This window comes from Schistocerca nitens, chromosome 2 (assembly GCF_023898315.1).
Source record: "Schistocerca nitens isolate TAMUIC-IGC-003100 chromosome 2, iqSchNite1.1, whole genome shotgun sequence".
Classification (NCBI taxonomy): Eukaryota; Metazoa; Arthropoda; class Insecta; order Orthoptera; family Acrididae; genus Schistocerca; species Schistocerca nitens.
Genome location: NC_064615.1, coordinates 769417614 through 769439713, shown reverse-complemented (window position 1 = coordinate 769439713; position 22100 = coordinate 769417614). Strand labels below are relative to the sequence as shown.

The 22100-nt window shown below is 40.9% G+C and overlaps 1 protein-coding gene across 1 annotated transcript in view; it reads left to right on the top strand.

The window, feature by feature from the left end:
• LOC126237011 (ubiquitin conjugation factor E4 B) overlaps positions 1–22100 on the top strand; it is a 313737-nt gene that overhangs the window by 234866 nt on the left and 56771 nt on the right. Inside the window, exon 18 of the mRNA XM_049946739.1 lies at positions 14059–14204. Within this exon, the coding sequence (XP_049802696.1) occupies positions 14059–14204 (146 nt within the window). The remainder of the gene's footprint in view (positions 1–14058; positions 14205–22100) is intronic.

Below are 22100 nucleotides of genomic sequence, written 5' to 3'. Positions count from 1 at the left end.
AGCTGGGCTGCTGTTTGCAAGCTGGCTGCAAGACCTGTGTGTCGTGGCTGCCTACAGAATAGACAGGTGCAACTTCAAAACTGTCTGCTGCACTTTCATAGGAATCCTGACAGTCTAGAATCTGCAGAATCTATTGCAAGGCAGGGTCCAGGTATTTAAGAACCTGTTCCTGAATCTCAGAGTCAGGTACATTGTGCATGATGGCATCATGAACCACTGCATGACTGTAATATTTGCCACAGCCACATTTGAATCTTCATTGTCCAAGGTCTTCCAGTTCAGTTACTCACTGACAATATGTCTGTTCTTGTTGCTTATGCAACCTAAAGAATTTGTAAGGCACAGCTGACACTTGAAACCCGCCTACATAGTACTTTGTAAGTGCCTGCAATAGGTCCTCATATTGTACTAGCTCAGGGTGAGATGTGGGAAACAACTTGGCGAATTTGTCGCACAGGCTATAAATAGACACTCCCTCCGGGGCCAAGAAATGAGAATGTTTGTCAGTACCTTGTGTGTGATCTGCTGCAATGTGCATGTTGAACTGTGTGAGGTACTCTGTCCAGTCTTCCTTCGCCTCATCAAACTCACAAAATAGCGGCACATACATAGGTGATGGAGTCGGTGGCACTGCCATTGGATCCAGTGTCTTGTTTGAACCCATTTTTGCCATCATGAAGTGATTCATTAGGTCAAGCAGTTGTGCCATTTGTTGATTCTTGACACTAAATAAGCTGACAAATGAACTGCAGATGGCAAAGCAGCCAACTGCAGTACAGTAGCCATTATCAGTTAAGCAATGCTTAAATACAAACAGTAAAAAGCAAAAATAGCAGAGAGAGAAAAAAGGGGATGCAAAAGCAGCAACCGTGGAACCTAGAACATAAAGAGCAGAAGCAAGGTAAATACTGGATACACAAAAGATAAGCAACTGGGGAAAAAAAGAAATATGACAGAACAGGATTAAGTCAATTTGAAGACTGCACCATGAAGGAACAACCACTTGTTGCCAGTTGTGTTGTCTACAACTTTCTACACAATAGTAAGGAGAGGTGGGCTACAGAGTAGCGTGGCAACTGTCATGATAGAAAAGCTGAACAGGAGCAGAAATGGTTTGTGGTATTTCTCTAAGCATACTATGATTCTTTACAAATAATGTAACAAGAAATAGAGTCAAGCCCTCAGTGTCAACAAGGAAAAGGCTGCCTAAACTAAAGCACAAACAATGGTGTCAGAGCCACGACTAGGGAGCATCTGCGCAGTGGCTCCAAGTGTGAGAGGGATGTGTGCCTGTCGCTGACATATATTGCGGTAGCAGAGGGTGCTTGTGGCATAGAGCCACTGGAGGTGTGACTCGCAGGTGTGCTCCATTGGGTCCACTGGATCTTGAATGACAACTTGGACACCCATGGTGTAGTATTGATACATGATACTGCGTAACCCTTTTCAGCTCCCTAAGCTCAATGCAGCTTTCACTATGGGAGGATTGAGTTTTTCGAACAGGCAAAAAGACACGCACGAAAAATATAATGGAGAGCCATAGGTATCGAGGTCTTGGGGTCAGTTAAAAGGCTGTGTATGCAGTGAGAGCAGTCAGTGGTGTGTTTGTGGTCAATCATGATAAGTTGTGAATAAATAGAGTAACAATAGTTTTGGAATTAACTTGGGCTCTAAGTAATTACTCTCTTCCTTGTTTTTTACCTTTTAATTGTGTTTTATCACTGTATTAAATTGACATTAATAATTGTAAAGTTGTATGTGTAAGAATAAATAACCGATTAAATAATTTTCTAACAGATTGCACTGATTGAGAACAACTTAGCTGCTGATGTCCAGATATTAATTACACTATATGATACAAGTATCTTGACACCTATTAGTGGACATTGATTTGGGATGTGTTACCCTTCATCTGTATGACTGCTTGAACTCTTTCTGTAAGACATCTGAATGCTTCAGTCAGGTACCTGAACATCTGTGGAGAGATGGCAGCGTATTCTTACCCTAGAGCCGAAACCAGCAACCTTCTAACCCATCCCAAAGGAGTTCTATTTGTTTCAAGTCAGAATTCTGGGCCAGTCCATTTCAGGAATCTGATTGTCCCCAAACCATTGCCTCATAGGTGCTGCTTTATGATAGGGTGCATTGTCATGCTGATACAAGTAATTGCCGTCTCCAAGCTTTTTCTCTACTCTACATGGTACACGGTGCTGTAAAATATCATCACATCTTTCCCCATTTGGCATTATCTTAAGTGCAATAATGGGCCCACACCTTAACCATTGAAAACAGACCCATGCATGATGGCAGGTAACATTCTCCAGGCATTTGTTGAACCCAAACCCTTCCATAAGATTGCCACAGGGTATGGCATGATTCATCACTCCAAATCACTAGTTTCCGGTCACCTACTGTCCAGTGGAGTTGCTCATTACACCTCAAGTGTGGCTTATGGGGAGCTGCTCAACCATTGTACCACATTTGTTTTAACTCCCTATGCGTGGCCATTGTGCTAGCTGGACTGCTGGTACCACTTTGGAGCTCGGATGATTCATTCTGCGGATTTCATATGATTTTTTACAACCATCCCTCCACAATGTTAGACAGTTGCCATCCATCAGTACATGAGTTCTGCCTGGCCATGGTTTGGCTGTGGTTGTTTCTTCTCTTTTCCACACATCGACAGTAGTCGACTTTGGCAACTTTAGAAGGATTGAAATGTCCCTGATACATTTGTTACTCGGATGATGTCCAGTGACTAGTCCATGTTCGTAGCCATTGGGCTCTCCCGGGCAGCCCATTCTGCTGGTACTGCTTTCTACCGACAACACACTACTTCCACTTCCTTTTATACTGATGGGTCAGCCTCTCGTACATCTAGTGACCAATTCCACAATACATAGGGATGTCTGGATACTTTTGATCAGATAGTGTCCCTCCCACAGTAGCTTCCCATCAAGAACTGAAAGATATATTGTAACAGTGATTGCTAATTTATTTTTAACCCCAATTAACTTCAATAATTTTGATTTAAAAGTTTGTCTAACCATGATAGTTAACTGCTAAGAACAAAAATGCGACTAGTTTGTTTCAGATCATAGAAGAAAAGTATCACTTAGCGTTAAAAATAACTAGAACATGGTGTTTCCTCCAGTCTGTTGTTAGAAAAACTGGACAAGTGTGAGTAAGATATGCACTCTGTAGGTTCCACACAAATTTAATTATACACACACACACACACACACACACACACACCAAATGAGAAAGCGCTGGTAGATAGACACAATAAAAATACTCAACCACACACAAATTTCAAGCTTTCGCAACCCAAGGTTGCTTCATCAGGAAAGAGGGAAGGAGAGGGAAAGACGAAAGGATGTGGGTTTTAAGGGAGAGGGTAAGGAGTCATTCCAATCCCAGGAGCGGAAAGACTTACCTTAGGGGGTAAAAAGGACAGGTATACACTCACTCTCTCTCTCTCTCTCTCTCTCTCTCTCTCTCTCTCTCTCACGCGTGTGCACACACACACACACACACACACACACACACACTGTCTGTATATGTGTGGATGGATATGTGCTGGTTAATGTTACAAGGCCAGATCTGTCAATTACCCAGACTGTTGCCCCCTCAACTACTGAAAAGACTGCTGCTCCTCTTCAGGAACCTCACATTTGTCTGGCCTCATTTGTTTGGCCTCTCAACAGATACCCCTTCATTGTGGTTCTATCTATGATACAGCTACCTGTATTGCATGCAGAGGTGTGCAAGACACCTACATAAAGCTTTCAGCCATGACCTCCATCAACAAAAGAGAAACACCCACCGTTCATACACACAAGCAAACATACCTCATGTGCACATGACCGACAACTCCAGCACCTCAGGCCGAAATGCTGGAGTAGGCGGTCATGTTTGTTTGTGGTATACTAGCTTGCATGTATTAATGGTGTGTGTTGCTCTTATGGTGATGAAGGCTGTGGCTGAAAGCTTTATGAAGTGTCTTTTAATTATGTCTGTCTGCAATGTAATGTGTCTTCTTTATGGTAAGTAGCAATTGTCTTTTCCTACATTGTTCATTATGATTTCATGTTAACTTTGCTTTCTCATTTAGTATGCACAGTGGAGTTTTGTACTCTGATCCTAAAGAATTCAGGAAGCAGGAAATTGATAAAACACACCAGTTCACAAAGAAATTAGAAACCTGTGTCATTAGCTACTCTTACAAATCATCAGACTACATAAAATTCAAGGATTGGAAGTTATTGTTACCTACTTAGCAAGTAGCAGAGTTCATTGTAAAACAGGATTTTGCAGTTGCAAGTGCAGTGTTTAGGTTAGAGGTCTCGGGAAAACACAAGATGGGCTTCAGTCACAAAGGGTGCATGTCGAACTCAGGAAGAATGTAGCTACAGTGACCATCCGTATAACAGTTGTAAATTGTTGTAGCTGTGTTGGGAAAGTACAAGAGCTCCAAGCGCTAATAGAAAGCACTGATACTCAAATTGTTATAGACACTAAAAGCTGGCTAAAGTCAGATATAAGCACAGCCAAAATTTTAGCGAAGAACCTAACGGTGTTCCGAAAGGATAGGCTAAACATGGTTGGTGGTGGCTTGTTTGTTGCTGTTAGAAGTAGTTTATCTTGTTGTGAAGTTGAAGTAGATGCACCCTGTGAGTTAGTATGGGCAGAAGTCATTGTTGTCAACTGGAATAAAATAATAATTGGATCCTTTTACCAACCCTCCAATTCAGATCGTACGTTTGCTGAAAGGTTCAAAGAAAACTTGAGTGATTTCAAACCCGTACCCGACTCATATGATTATAGTTGGTGGTGACTTTAATTTGCCCTTGATATGTTGGTGAAAATACATGTTTATTCCAAAGGTATGCATGAAACATCATCTGAAACTGTGCTAAACACATTCCTGAAAATTATTTCGAGCAGTTAGTTCATGAGACCATGCAAATAGTAAATGGTTGTGAAAACATACTTGACCTCTTAGCAACAAATAATCCTGAGTTAATAATGAGCATCAAAAGCGATACAGGGATGAATGAACACAGGGGTTTCAAAGCGAGATTGAATGTTGTAACCCTCAAATCCTCAAAAAATAAACAAAAAATATACCTATTCAAAAAAGCAGATAAAAATTCACTTGACGCCTTCCTGAGAGATAATCTCCACTTCTTCCAAATTAATAATATAAGTGTAGACCAGATGTGGCTTGAGTTCAAAGAAATAATATCGGCAGCAATTGAGAGATTTATACCAAATAAATTAACAAACTATGGAGCTCATCCTCCTTGGGACACAGAACGGCTCAGAACATTGTTCCAGAAACAATGAAACAAACATGCAAAATTTAAACAGATGCAAAATCCCCAATGTTGGCAATCTTTTACAGAAGCTCTAAATTTAGCACGGACATCAATGTGAGATGCTTATAACAGTTTCCACAACGAAACTTTGTCTCAAAACCTGGTAGAAAATCCAAAGAGATTCTGGTCGTAAGTGAAGTATGTTAGCGGCAAGAAACAATGAATGCCTTCTTTGTGCGATAGCAATGGAGATACTATTGAAGACAGTGCTGTCAAAGCAGAGTTACTAAACACAGTCTTCTGAAATGCCTTCACAAAAGAAGACAAAGTAAATACTCCAGAATTCGAATCAAGAACAGCTGCCAACATGAGTAACATAAAAGCAAATACCCTCGGAGTAGTGAAGCAGCATAAATCACTTAGTAAAAGCAAGTCTTCTAGTCCGTACTGTATACCAATTAGGTTCCTTTCAGAGTATGCCGATTCATTAGCACCATACTTAACAATTATATACAACCGTTCAACAACAAAAGATCCGTACCCAAAGATTGGAAAGTTGCACAGTTCACACCAATATTCAAGAAAGATAGTAGGAGTTGTTGTTGTTGTGGTCTTCAGTCCTGAGACTGGTTTGATGCAGCTCTCCATGCTACTCTATCCTGTGCAAGCTTCTTCATCTCCCAGTACCCACTGCAACCTACATCATTCTGAATCTGCCTAGTGTATTGATCTCTTGGTCTCCCTCTACGATTTTTACCCTCCACGCTGCCCTCCAGTGCTAAATTTGTGATCCCTTGATGCCTCAAAACATGTCCTACCAACCGATCCCTTCTTCTAGTCAAGTTGGGCCACAAACTTCTCTTCTCCCCAATCCTATTCAATACCTCCTCATTAGTTACGTGATCTACCCACCTTATCTTCAGCATTCTTCTGTAGCACCACATTTCGAAAGCTTCTATTCTCTTCTTGTCCAAACTATTTATCGTCCATGTTTCACTTCCATACGTGGCTACACTCCATACAAATACTTTCAGAAACGACTTCCTGTTACTTAAATCTATACTTGATGTTAACAAATTTATCTTCTTCAGAAACGATTTCCTTGCCATTGCCAGTCTACATTTTATATCCTCTCTAGTTCGACCATCATCAGTTATTTTACTCCCTAAATAGCAAAACTCCTTTACTACTTTGTCTCATTTCCTAATCTAATCCCCTCAGCATCACCCGATTTAATTTGACTACATTCCATTATCCTTGTTTTGCTTTTGTTGATGTTCATCTTATATCCTCCTTTCAAGACACTGTCCATTCCGTTCAACTGCTCTTCCAAATCCTTTGCTGTCTCTGACAGAATTACAATGTCATCGGCAAACCTCAAAGTTTTTACTTCTTCTCCATGAATTTTAATACCTACTCCGAATTTTTCTTTTGTTTCCTTTACTGCTTGCTCAATATACAGATTGAATAATATCGGGGAAAGGCTACAACCCTGTCTCACTCCTTTCCCAACCACTGCTTCCCTTTCATGCCCCTCGACTCTTATAACTGCCATCTTGTTTCTGTACAAATTGTAAATAGCCTTTCGCTCCTTGTATTTTACCCCTGCCAACTTCAGAATTTGAAAGAGAGTATTCCAGTTAACATTGTCAAAAGCTTTCTCTAAGTCTACAAATGCTAGAAACGTAGCTTTGCCTTTTCTTAATCTTTTTTCTAAGATAAGTCGTAAGGTTAGTATTGCCTCACATGTTCCAACATTTCTACGGAATCCAAACTGATCTTCCCCGAGGTTGGCTTCTACTAGTTTTTCCATTTGTCTGTAAAGAATTCGCGTTAGTATTTTGCAGCTGTGACTTATTAAACTGATAGTTCGGAAATTTTCACATCTGTCAACACCTGCTTTCTTTGGGATTGGAATTATATTCTTCTTGAAGTCTGAGGGTATTTCGCCTGTTTCATACATCTTGCTCACCAGATGGTAGAGTTTTGTCATGACTGGCTCTCCCAAGGCCATCAGTAGTTCTAATGGAATGTTGTCTACTCCCGGGGCCTTGTTTCGACTCAGGTCTTTCAGTGCTCTGTCAAACTCTTCACGCAGTATCTTATCTCCCATTTCATCTTCATCTACATCCTCTTCCATTTCCATAATATTGTCCTCAAGTACATTGCCCTTGTATAAACCCTCTATATACTCCTTCCACCTTTCTACCTTCCCTTCTTTGCTTAGAACTGGGTTGCCATCTGAGCTCTTGATATTCATACAAGTTGTTCTCTTCTCTCCAAAGGTCTCTTTAATTTTCCTGTAGGCAGTATCTATCTTACCCCTAGTGAGACAAGCCTCTACATCCTTACATTTGTCCTCTAGCCATCCCTGCTTAGCCATTTTGCACTTCCTGTTGATCTCATTTTTGAGACTTTTGTATTCCTTTTTGCCTGTTTCATTTACTGTATTTTTATATTTTCTCATTTCATCAATTAAATTCAATATTTCTTCTGTTACCCAAAGATTTCTACTAGCCCTTGTCTTTTTACCTACTTGATCCTCTGCTGCCTTAACTATTTCATCTCTCAAAGCTACCCATTCTTCTTCTACTGTATTTCTTTCCCACATTCCTGTCAATTGTTCCCTTATGCTCTCCCTGAAACTCTCTACAACCTCTGGTTCTTTCAGTTTATCCAGATCCCATCTCCTTAAGTTCCCACCTTTTTGCAGTTTCTTCAGTTTCAATCTGCAGTTCATAACCAATAGATTGTGGTCAGAATCCACATCTGCCCCTGGAAATGTCTTACAATTTAAAACCTGGTTCCTAAATCTCTGTCTTACCATTATATAATATATCTGATACCTTTTAGTATCTCCAGGATTCTTCCAGGTATACAACCTTCTTTTATGATTCTTGAACCAAGTGTTAGCTATGATTAAGTCATGCTCTGTGCAAAATTCTACAAGGCGGCTTCCTCTTTCATTTCTTCCCCCCAATCCATATTCTCCTACTATGTTTCCTTCTCTCCCTTTTCCTACTGACGAATTCCAGTCACCCATGACTATTAAATTTTCGTCTCCCTTCACTACCTGAATAATTTCTTTTATCTCGTCATACATTTCATCAATTTCTTCATCATCTGCAGAGCTAGTTGGCATATAAACTTGTACTTCTGTAGTAGGCATGGGCTTCGTGTCTATCTTGGCCACAATAATGTGTTCACTATGCTGTTTGTAGTAGCTAACCCACACTCCTATTTTTTTATTCATTATTAAACCTACTCCTGCATTACCCCTATTTGATTTTGTATTTATAAATCTGTAATCACCTGACCAAAAGTCTTGTTCCTCCTGCCACCGAACTTCACTAATTCCCACTATATCTAACTTTAACCTATCCATTTCCCTTTTTAAATTTTCTAACCTACCTGCCCGATTAAGGGATCTGACATTCCACGCTCCGATCCGTAGAATGCCAGTTTTCTTTCTCCTGATAACGACATCCTCTTGAGTAGTCCCCGCCCGGAGATCTGAATGGGGGACTATTTTACCTCCGGAATATTTTACCCAAGAGGACGCCATCATCATTTAATCATACAGTAAAGCTGCATGTCCTCGGGAAAAATTACAGCTGTAGTTTCCCCTTGCTTCAGCCATTCGCAGTACCAACACAGCAAGGCCGTTTTGGTTAATGTTACAAGGCCAGATCAGTCAATCATCCAGACTGTTGCCCCTGCAACTACTGAAAAGGCTGCTGCCCCTTTTCAGGAACCACATGTTTGTCTGGCCTCTCAACAGATACCTCTCCGTTGTGGTTGCACCTACGGTACGGCCATCTGTATCGCTGAGGCACGAAAGCCTCCCCGCCAACGGCAAGGTCCATGGTTCATGGGGGAAGATAGTAGGAGTAATCCACTTAATTACAGGCCCATGTCGTTAATGTTGATATGCAGCAGGATTTTGGAACATATATTGTGTTCGAACCTTATGAATTACCTCGAAGAAAACGGTCTATTAACACACAGTCAACATGGGTTTAGAAAACATCGTTCTTGTGAAACACAACTAGCTCTTTATTCCCATGAAGTGTTGAGTGCTATTGACAAGGGATTTCAGATCGATTCCGTATTTCTGGATTTCCGGAATGCTTTTGACACTGTACCACATAAGCAGCTTGTAGTGCAGTTGCGTGCTTATGGAATATCGTCTCAGTTATGTGACTGGATTTGTAATTTCCTGTCAGAGAGGTCACAGTTCGTAGTAATTGAGGGAAAGTCATCGAGTAAAACAGAAGTGATTTCTGGCATTCCCCAACGTAGTGTTGTAGGCCCTTTGCTGTTCCTTATCTATATAAACGATTTGGGGGAGAATCTGAGCAGCCATCTTAGGTTGTTTGCAGATGATGCTGTCATTTATCGACTAATAAAGCCATCAGACGATAAAAAAAATGGCAAAATTATTTAGAAAAGATATCTGAATGGTGCAAAAATTGGCAGTTGACCCTAAATAGCGAAAAGTGTGAGGTTATCCACATGAGTGCTAAAAGCTTAAACTTCGGTTACACGATAAATCAGTCAAGTGTAAAGCCCATACATTCAACTAAATACCTAGGTATTACAATTACGAACAACTTAAATTGGAAGAAACACATAGAAAATGTTGGGGGGGAGCTAACCAAAGACTGTGTTTTATTGACAGGACACTTAGAAAATGTAGCAGATCTTGTAAGGAGACTGCCTGCACTACGCTTGTCCGTCCTCTTTTAGAATACTGCTGTGCGGTGTGGGATCCTTACCAGATAGGACTGATGGAGTACATCAAAAAAGTTCAAAGTAGGGCAGCACATTTTGTATTATTGCGAAATATGGGAGATTGTGTCACTGAAATGATACAGGATTTGGGCTGGACATCGTTTAAGGAAAGGCATTTTTCGTTGCGACGAAATCTTCTCACAAAACTCCAGTCACCAACTTTCTTCTCTGAATGTGAATATTTTGTTGACACCAACCAACATTGGGAGAAACGATCACCACGATAAAATAAGGGACTCGAAAGCTCGTACAGAATGATGTAGGCGTTTGTTCTTTCCATGTGCTACACGAGATTGGAATAATAGAAAAATGTGAAGGTGGTTCAATGAACCCTCTGCCACACACTTAAATGTGATTTTCAGAGTATCGATGTAGGTGTAAATATTATGGTACTAGTAGAGGATAAATAATAGCTATTTAATATAAATGAGGAAGCAGCAGCTTTCTCAGAGTAGTGGCTGTCCTTATGATGTACAGATGGAACACAATGAATTAATAAGGCAGTTGATGACAGTGAGTTAATTTAAAGGAAAAGAAATAATAGTAACAATGTCTTGTGATGCTTTTGGTAAACTAAACATGGTTTTCAAAACTTAAGTGCCCTGTATGTTTGAGAAGGAAAGTTTACAGTTAGTAAGCAGACTTGTGGCAGTGAGTCGTGTAGTTCCAGCATACCATCTAAAACATTGTCATTATAACTAATTGAAAATGAAATGTGTGTTGTTAGGACATATCAGATATCAGGTGAATTGATGGTCAGTGAATTAATGAAGTGCTATGTTGGATTCCAAAAGATAACTAAAAACAACCTTATGGAAAGTGGGTAGATGAAATGTGGGGAGAAACATTGATGTGAACAACTGAAGCTCATATAATGCATGAAGAAGTTTGGCAGGGCCATCAGGCAGCAGTGGATGTCAATTTACGACTGTTGATGATATAGACATTTAATGTGGTACTAGTAAGTCCTGTATAAATTAAAAATTATGTGAGTGTAAAGGTAACCTCTACAACTATAACTGAGGCATTGAGCAGTTGATAGGCACATAAGGAAGACCAGAAATGTTCCTGAGAATGTTGCTGAACTATCAGTGTCCTCCGTCAGAGCTAAGGAACTGAAAAAAACACATGCGTGCGTGCACACACACACACACACACACACACACACACACACACACACTGATAGATATGGGCTACCTCCTGCTTCCAACATTTATATTTACAGCCCTTCCTGGTAGGTTAAAACTGTGTAATGGACTGGATGTGAACTCTGAATTGAGCCAGTTGGGTGTAACTCTCTTACCAGCAGAGATAACTAGGCTCGACTTTTGGCATGGCCCTCAAGCTTCAAAAGTGCCAGTACTGCTCTGTACTCTCCAAACTTTAGTGAAGTTCTCCCACATACTATTTTGGACTAGCAGTCCTGGAAGGAAGGATAACACAGAGATATGGCTTAGCTATAGCTGAGGTGTTGCCTTCACTATGAATCTTTCTCTCTACCATGGTTTGTTTAATCTGTCAAAAAGTTTCAGTACAGTGTGTGCTCCTCTGAAAGATTCACTCCAGAAAAAATCCCTAGGCTGTGGCTAAACCAGACCACCACAACATACTCTCTTCCAGGAGTAGTAGTTGAGGAAGATATGTAGGAGAGCTTCTGTGAAGTTTTCAAAGTAGAGGAGAGGCACTGCTACAACTGAAGCAGTGGTGGAAAAAGGTTGTAGGTCATGCCTAAAATCTCAGTTGGTAAAAGCATTGGCCATGAAAGACTGTTTTCCACAAGGTTGAGACCCTAAAACAGTGTGCCCCGCCCACCACAAAAACACACACACACACACACACACACACACACACACACACACACACACACACAAAAGCTGCTGCAGGGTGAAAGGTCCATTCTGGATTTAGATTTTTGAGAAGACTTGCTATGTAGCATGTAGAACAACAGTAAAATTTCTTATCTGCGTAGAAAAATTGTCCGACTCTTAGTAAAACATTACATGTTAACACTAATATTTCTTCCTAAATATGAATAACTCTTCCGTATTCAGTTGTAAATGAATTGTATTTAAGTTCTTATCTGTAAACGAACGGAAAGTTTTCTAAATTTTGGAAAAGCAACCTAAATTTTAGTTCAGTTTTATTTGGAATATTTTTTATGTTTGTTGTTCCACATTTTTCTAATGTACAGTTCTTTTAACAGTCATTTTTTGTTATTGGTTATTGTGTTCCGTGTTTAGTGTATGGTTTTCGGTACAGTGTTAACGTGCCACTTTAGCACAGCAAGCCATACTACAAGTGACGTGTTCCGGAGAGATCTTCAGTCACTGAAAATGCATATTTTCGTAATACACAAGAATAAATACAAAAATCACTGAAAATGCTGTGTTAGTTTCGCAAACGCTTACATCGACATGACAGCTGCTTGGTTTGCTTCTGTCAGCCAATCACTGCATGGAATATGTGAATGACAGGATTATTCAATACTTGTACAGATTCCAAAACTATTATGAATTATAATTAATCACAGCTCATTATTCTACAAGGTCCCATGCCTTCACTTCCGTGACACTGCGCTAAAGGAAATAAGACTACAATTCTTCTCACATCATTGCACCAAATATTAAAAGCTAAATGTGTTGAACAAAGTAAACAGCATAAGTTTATTTTTTTCTGTTACTGCTACTTGTTTCAGAACCCATACATGATGGTCAAAAAAATATCTGACTTCGTGCTATGTGGATTTCCACAAGTAATTCAAAGACAGACACACTTCTCTCAAATTTTGGCTTCTCTGAGCATATAGTGACTAAATGGCCTTTCTTCTCTGGTGAAGTATGTATTGAGTGGGTGATTATCAGTTCACAACAGCTTGAGAGACAAGGAATCATTGTTGAAATAGACAAGGCAAAATTTGGCGAAAGGAAACATGTCAGAGGTTGTAAAATCACTGGACAGTGGCTGTTCATTGGAATTCAGTGATGATCTGTGAAAGTCTTATTCCTGCCAGCATGGAATAAGGCCATCTTGATACGAATATTGTCAACTACTGGAAATCATATGACACCGTAGTTATTGGAGGTTTTCAGCACTTAAGAGGCAGCCATTGAGCAAACTTCATGGATATGATAGATCGTGCTATTCACTCACAGAATTGGAAATAATATGATAAAACATAACCGCACAATTTGGCAGAAGGACCAATGATTATGTGTGTTAATTAACTGAGCACATGTTCCACAGAGCTTTTTACACGAAAGAATTATTACATTAACTTTTATGTTGAGGGAGATAAATTTTTTCTGCCTGTGGAAACTGTGATGGAATAGTTTCTTCTTACAGTGTTGAAGGCATGACTGGAAGCTACATTTCCATGCCTGTGTGTACCATTTTTGGTGCAAAAATGTTGGCGATCCCAGTGCCTTTACATCCCTAACCATGTGAAGGCATAGCTTTGCTTTGTGCTATAGATTGTATATTAATTTAAAACATTTATCATTCATATTTTACCCATGCTGGATGTTTTCTTTCTTTTTTCCTCTTTAAAAACAAAATCTGAACTTTGATGAATTTTATGTGTGTTCAGTCCGCAGTATTTGTGTCTTCAAGCAATGAAATAGCGCTGTTTGTCGTCCCATGTCGTGTGCTGTGATTGACAGAAGCAAACTGAAGAGCCCCCGTATTGATTTAAGTATTTGCGAAGCTAACATGCCATATTTGGTAGTCTTCATATTTATACTTGCATTTTATGAAAATATGCATTTTCAGTTATAAAGATCTCTCCAAAATGCATCATTTTAGTACAGTTGTTGTGCACATGTCTCAAAATGGGACATTGGCACATTAACTCAGTAACTGGTTTCCTTATGGTAATGAAAACTTCCATTTCTGTCAGCAGTAAACTTTGCCTGTAGTATGCATATATATATGTAATGTTTCACAGGTCTTACTTGACTTTGGCCAAAGAGACAGTGGATATGTTCCATTATTTGACAGTTGCCATCAAGGAGCCATTCTTAAGGCCAGAGCTGGTTGACCGCTTGGCAGCCATGTTAAATTTTAACCTGCAACAGTTGTGTGGTCCTAAGTGTAAGTATCTAATTTTTAAATAAACTGTTTCACATTCAGGAAAATAATACTATGTGTATGTCTTAGAAAAAGGTGACAAAAATGATTGATTGTAAATGGAAAAGTGGCTATGGGAGTGCATTTGTCTCTTCTCTAAAAAGTTCTCACTGAAATGGTTGTATCACATCATTTGATTTTTTTCATTTTTTTTCCATAGGGTGTTACAGTTATACATCTTGTGGCTGTTTGAATGTGAAAACTTTTTACTGCATTTCAAGTAGGATAATAGTAATTAACTCATTACATTATGGTGATATAATGAGTTATGACCAGAACAAATTTCCAGGTTGGGGGGGGGGGGGGGGGTGACCTTCATGTGTGCCGCTGTCTTCCAGAAACGGTGGAGTTAACATAAAGATAATAAATGTAGTACATTAGAACATTTATGTAGCATACACATATATTCTCGCAAGAATCAATAACCTAGACCAGGGTTTGCCACAGATACACTTTACAAAAATAACCCGTCATTAATTTTCACTAATGTATTCAAGTAGTACTAAAACTATTAATATTGTTGTTATTGTTGCTGCTGCAGCAGCATAATTAGTAGTAGTGGTGGTTGTTGTTGCTGTCGTAGTTTAGTGAATGTTTTGACATTATATATCATCCCTATATATAAAAGGCAATGTCCTGACTGATTGACCTACTCACTGACTCATCACCACCCAGCCCAAACAACTAAGGATAGAAACTTGAAATTTACGAAGGTGTTGATCTTTTACTGTAGGCATCATTTAAGGAGGAATTTTTCAGTATTCCATCCCTAAGTGGGCGAAACAGGGGACAAATGCAATTTTGAAGCTGCATCTATGAAAATTGGTATTTGGTTTCTTAGTCAGAAATAAAATTGTATGTGTTTCAGCATTTTTTGAAATTCAGCCACTAAGGTCATAAATTGAGGGGTGAAAGTTTTTTGAAAATAAATCATTATTAAAGAACTACGGAAAATTTTTTTAAACCCACATCTATGAAAACAGAATTTGACTTCTCAGTTAGAAATTAAAAAATACATGTTTCAGTGTTTTTTTACTGTCTAAGAGAATGAAATAGGGGATGAAAAGTTTTATGACATTATTTCATTGTGAAACCATTTTCAACACTAAATATATGAAAATTTGTATTTGGATTCTCTGTTAGAAATTAAAAAAAATACACATTTCACTATTTTTGGAAATGCAATCCCTAAGGGGGTGGGGGGGAAGGCCAAAAAATTTTAAGGATATATTTTGTTATAGAAAAAATAGTTTTAGAAGCTAAATCTTTGAAATTTTGCATTTCACTTGTCGGCTAGATATAAGGAAATGTGTTATGGGATGGTAGTTTCTGTGGCAATATCACCACAAGAACACAAAACATATGATTAACAAAAACTTTAGACTCCAGCTATCGGAAACACTTTTTGGTCAGAAGTACATTCAGGAAAGACCCAGCTTCTGTGGCCTCAATCAGTGTGAAAAGCTTAGGTCTTGCAGTTTGTGAACAACACAAAAATCCAAATAAAGAAAAAGAAAAAAATCTATGCAGACCATACAGTCTATGTGAGCGAAGCAGCAGGCACTGAGCTAGTCTGACAATAACTATAGTTTAACACACATGCAAAAGCTACATCATGCTGTTTTTTTCTTTCATGACATGGCACCATCTGAAAGATTTGTGTTGAAACCGGAAACCATGCTCGTGACTAGTAGCCATTTTATCCATCTCATTGTTGTATTCTACCCTATTCATGGCTTGTTATTTCATCCATAATGTACACGTGTTTTTCCCCCCGAAGCTTAATAAGTCATACATGCAATTTGGGTTAGGTGAAGATCTTACTGTTTGCGTTTAGTGCCACTTTTTTCATATTGAATCATACCTTCAGGAGATGGACTCAACTTCAGAACACTCTAAACAGTAAAAACATGGAATGGTAACTAGAAATCAAACAAAAATGCTGCTTGCTATTGCAGGTCAGTTTAATGTCCTCTTGGAGTTCTACCTGTTGGTGCAATATGTACACATGGTCAACTGCTGCCAAAGTGCTGCTCTTCCCTTAGTAAATTACCCACTGTAAACAACTTCCACCAGTGGATCCATAACCAGTCATAGTGATTAACAAACAAACCATGGAGTCAAGATGTTGACATTTATGGTAATGGTGATTATAAATATATTTGAACTATAGGTGTTTATTTTATTACAAGATCCTAACTTCTTTAAAATGTTGATTGCTATGATGATCTACGGTGGACTAACAAAGAACAACAATGACTACAAGTCTCTGCTATACTCGGCAAGATACTGGTAACATCAGCCACTATCAGTAAGCTAATATTCATTTGAGTGTTGTATTCTTGAAGATGAATTAACAAATAGGACACTAAAAATTGATCATTTTTGTCCAGGAACTTTCAAATATCTGTGCCCGTTTTTCTGCACTGGCTGTGTATATATGCTTACAATGCATTTTAAAGCTGTCCAGTACTAGGTTTGATAACTAAAGTTCTTACTCCAAGAGACAAGCTTGTCTGTCATCTGAACCCAGCACCTGGCATAACAGGTGAATGGCAAGTGTGGAAAATACTTACAGTTTGATTGTACTCTGCTCAAAAGTGAACTGACTAAGGCTCTAACCTTAAATCAGTATAGCACAGTCAAAAATACTTACTTCTTGCAGATACATAAGAAAATAGTAAGCTTCTGATGTCATCCATTATACAATATCTGGGCTTCTGTATCTGTTACAATCTGTGCTCAGTACTAGACCATGGAGACATTTAGTTACTGCAGTCATGATTAAATTTCATACTCACTCTATATTTATAAAACTCGACTGATTTGACTGACTCCGTACTTATTTACAAAATTCTTTCTCTTTTCTCTCCATTTTCTTATTCCTCTGCATGTGTCATTTATAAGGACAAATCAAATAGAACAGACAGTTTTTTAAAAAAGAAACTTTTATTCAGAAAACAACATTGCAAGTGACATCATTTCTCTACAGATGTCCCTGGATCTCTGTGCAGTTAGTCTATCTTGTGAAAAATTTTGTAATTCCAACCTGGAAAAATCTTCATGGCATTGTGCAATGTCCCGCTTGCATTGCATCCTCTTCGTCTTCATCCAACAAAAACTGTGATTCACTAAGGTGCTCCTTCATTTGACCGAGTATGTGAAAACTGCTTGGAGTTAAGTCAGGACTGTACAGTAGGTGCTCCAGCAGCTCAGAACTGAAATATTGGTTGCACCGGATTGTTCCACCAGCCATATAAGAGCAGGCATTATCATGAAGCAGGATCACACCCTTTGGAACCTTCCCTCTCCTCTTTGTTTTGATTTTGGAGTACAGATCTCACAGTAGCTGTTGCTGTTCACTGTTTGACCTTTAGGAATGTGATGAATCATCAGTGGATGTTTCAGATCACAAAATAGCATTATCAGCAATTTTCTTGCTGTCTGGACTTTGAGCTATTTTGCTATAGGCAAAATTAAATGTTTGCACACTACACTCCGCCGCATGCTCATCAATTTTTACTGTGCAACTGAGAAATTCTAATTCCTCTTCAGAATGCCTTAAACATGATTTTTATGTTTCCAAATGTTCCTGTTCTTGTTTGTGTCAGTCTGTTGGTTGACATGGTACCCAACAAGCATAAACTGTCCAATTGTGGAGGGATTCATGGATAATAGCAAATGAGGAACTGTGGTGCAGTATTGTCATTTCTGGAACAAGTATCATCACAAGTCATTCCCTCAGCTGTCTAGATTTTCCTGTCAATTTTGTAAATGGATGGGCTACCCAAATGCTTTTTATTGCCGACAGATGTATGTCCACTTTTAAGCCTTTGACTGCTATGGATGAGTTAACTAGTCATGCTCTATCATGCCCCAGGTGCTGCGGACGGGTTTAAGCTATGCCTCTGGGATTTCCTGAAGTGCTATTGATATGTTTACACATCCTATTCTGCCAGCCCTCTCACTGCTGCAGACGAGTTTTAGTGCACATGCATGCTCTAGACATATTGATATGTAGTTCTGCATTTCTGCATCGTTCTTCCAGAGCTTTTCAGAGTTTCAGCCCGAAAGTTCAAACGTGTGTCTGTATCTGCAGCTGTGGTTCCTCATTTCAGATTTTGTCTTCACTCTGCGTGTTTTGGAGCACAGTGAGTGTGAATTCCCCGAGGTCAGTGGCAGTGACGAGTCTCCAATAGAATATCAGATTAGTAATTCTCAAGAGACTAAAGAGAAGCTTGATAAACATTAGGGTGACTTTGAACCTTCGATTAGGACAGTTTATAAGTGGTTTCAAAATTTTCGGAATGGCTGTGTGGGCACAAGTGATGCTGAATATTCTGGATGCCCTGTGGAGGTTACGACTCCAGAAATCATTGATAAAATTCATGATATAGTGATGGATGACAGAAGAGTTAAGGTCCGTGAGATTCCAAGTGCTGTGGGCATCTCGAATGAACTGGTACATAATATTTTGCATAAACACTTGGACATGAGAAAGCTATCCGCAAGATGGGTTCCGCGATTGCTCACGCTTGACCAAAATCGGAATTGTGTGAAGTGTTGCAGGGATGGTTTGCAGCTGTTCAGGAAGAATCCGCAGGACTATAAGCGTCACTGTGGATGCAACACGGATATATTACTATACTCCTGACACCAAAGAACAATTTAAACAATGGGTTACCAAGGGAGAATCTGCAGCAAAAAAGGTGAAGACTATTCCTTCGGCCGGAAAGTTTATGGCGACTGCCTTTCGGGATTTGCAAAGGATAATCCTCATCAACTATCTGGAAAAGGGTAACACTATTACAGGTGCATATTATTCATCGTTATTGGACAGTTTGAAAACCGAGATGCAAGAAATATGCCGGCGATTGGAGTGCAAAAAAGTCCTTTTCCATCACGACAATGCACCAGCACACACCTCAGCAGTTGTGGTCACAAAATTAATGGAAATAGGATTCCAACTCGTTTCACATCCCCCTATTCTTGAGACTTGGCTCCCTCGGACTACTATTTGTTCCCCAATTTGAAGAAATGGCTGGCAATCATGCAGTTTGGCAAGACATGACTGACCCTGCTTTACAGTGTTATGAAATTATTCCAGCGCGATGGAAACAATTATATTCGAGTACACTGATGATTAGTTTGCTGCTAAAGTTGCCCAAGGATGTAAAGGAGGATTGAAAAGTTTCCTCACTTCGGAACGTCCTCAAAATGAAGAAGTATGCTAACAAACAGATTTGTTGCTTCAGATGATTCTGTTGTGAATTGGCAGGAGCCAATTCATGGGGTTTGGAGGAAGCCGAAAGGCACGCGTTTAAGCTCACGCAGGCTGGCGTGAGGTCTGGAAATTGACAAGGAAATTAGAATGTAGAAAAACGGACGCAGATGGTGAAATACTTAACTTTAATCCATAATTGGTGAACATCAGTCTGACTGTACATGCATCCCAAGATAAATAACAAATGATAATGGCGCCTTGCTAGGTCGTAGCAAATGACGTAGCTGAAGGCTATGCTAACTATCGTCTCGGCAAATGAGAGCGTAATTTGTCAGTGAACCATTGCTAGCAAAGTCGGCTGTACAACTGGGGCGAGTGCTAGGAAGCCTCTCTAGACCTGCCGTGTGGCGGCGCTCGGTCTGCAATCACTGATAGTGGCGACACGCGGGTCCGACGTATACTACCGGACCGCGGCCGATTTAAAGGCTACCACCTAGCAAGTGTGGTGTCTGGTGGTGACACCACATTCCTCCCCCGCAAATCAGCGGACGGTTGTGTTATAAGGCTTCCGCCCGCTGTGGGGAGGACCCCATGTTGACGTATGCGACGAGGTGGGGAGCCTAACCACAGGCGAGGCTGTGCCACCCGCACCCTGCCATTTGGTCCGAGGGGAACTAGGAAACGCCTGAAAACCTGCTCCAGGGTGCACGCCAACATGCGGTATATGCGCCCGCGGAGAGACAGGAGGGGCCGAAGGGTCGACCTCCATCAGAACGGGGCACCCGACGGGCGAAGACGACATCTGGTCCGGAGCGGGCAAGAGTTCCATGTCGGAGGACAGCTGGTCACGGGAAGCGATCGGCGGCGCGTGACCCAGGGAGGCACCCGGCGGTTGCAGCAACGCGTCCACTTCGGGCGTCGCTGGCGGGAGAACAGGCGGCGGCGGCGGCTCGTCGCCATGGGGCAAAATGTAAGGCAGCGTCAGTAACACCTGGGGCTGAGGCGAGCCAGTAGATGGGTCCCCAGGGCGCTGAGTGGACGGCACCGTCGCTGAAAGCAGACGAGGAGTGGCAGAACTCATGCGACGACAGAGGCGCAGCTGATTGAGATGCCGACGCACCTCACCAGAGGCCCCCAAAACCAGATACATAGCGCGGCCGAGGCAGCGAAGAATGCACCCTGCGAGCCAACGCCGTGAACCTCGATAGTTGCGATAATATACAACGTTGCCTGGGGCAAAAGCAGGTGTCTGCCGCTGCACAGGAACCTGATGCGGCGGATGTAGCAAAGACATCAAGGTGCGATGAGGGCGACCGTGCAACAACTCAGCCGGCGAGCGACCATCTCGGGGCTGAGAGCGATACGTGGACAAAAAGAGCAGTAATGCGTCCTCCCAAGAATGAGACACTTTCAATTTCAACATCTGTGACTTGAAAGTCCTGACCAAACGTTTAGCGGCACCGTTTGACTGCAGCGAAAATGGCGCGGACGTCAGATGTTGAATACCATTGGCCTTGCAGAATGACTGAAATTCTGCGGACATGAATTGTGGGCCATTGTCGGAAACAATAGTCTGTGGAAGACCTTCAATGCAAAAGATAGCAGATAACACTTGGATGGTGGCAGATGACGTCGTGGAAGACATCCGGACAACAAAAGGAAAATTACTGAATGAATCTACCACAACCAACCATCGAGCATTCCAGAATGGACCAGCAAAATCGATGTGTAAGCATTGCCACGGGGTAGTGGCTTTCGGCCATGCAAAGAATTTCTGCGGTGGTGCGGATTGTTGTTCGGCACACGCCATGCAAGAAGAGCACATATTCGTAATCGTAGCATCGATTCCGAACCAAGTACAGTGCTGACGAGCAAGTTGTTTCGTTCTCACTATACCCCAGTGTCCTTGGTGGAGAAGCCGTAAGACAGAGGACTGTAACGAATGTGGGACCATGACCCTGGACTGATCATTATCAGAACGCAACAGCAAAACACCACATCGAACAAAAAGTCCCTCCCTGTGAGCAAAAAATCAGCGAACCAAGGGATCCTCGATCCGTGACTTTGACAAGGGCCATTGCGTAGCAACAAAACGCAGAACGGTAGCAAGGACAGGGTCAGCAGCTGTGGCTGTAGCTACACGACGAAAATCAATCGGAAACAATTGGACCACGTCATCAGTTTCCGCATCAATGAACATGCAAGCAAGATCGGAAGAATCGAATGCTCTATCCTCAGCAACAGGCAAACAGGACAACGCATCGGCGTTTCCGTGCTTAGCAGTGGACCGATACAAGATATCGTAGCGGTACTGCGAGAGGAAAGTAGACCAGCGAATGAATTTCTGCGCTGTACGTGGAGGTACAGGCTTGGTCGGATGAAAAAGCGATGTCAAAGGTTTGTGGTCTGTGATGATGGTAAAGTGACGACCATACAAGAAATCATGAAACTTAGTAACACCAGATACGAGAGCCAATGCTTTTTTCTTGATTTGTGTATAATTTCTTTGCGCAGACGAGAGCAATTTGGACGCAAAGGCAATAGGGCGATCATGCGATCCATCTTTGTGCGCAAGCACAGCACCGATCCCGAAATCCGATGCATCTACCATCAACAAAAGGGGTTTCTGGGGATCG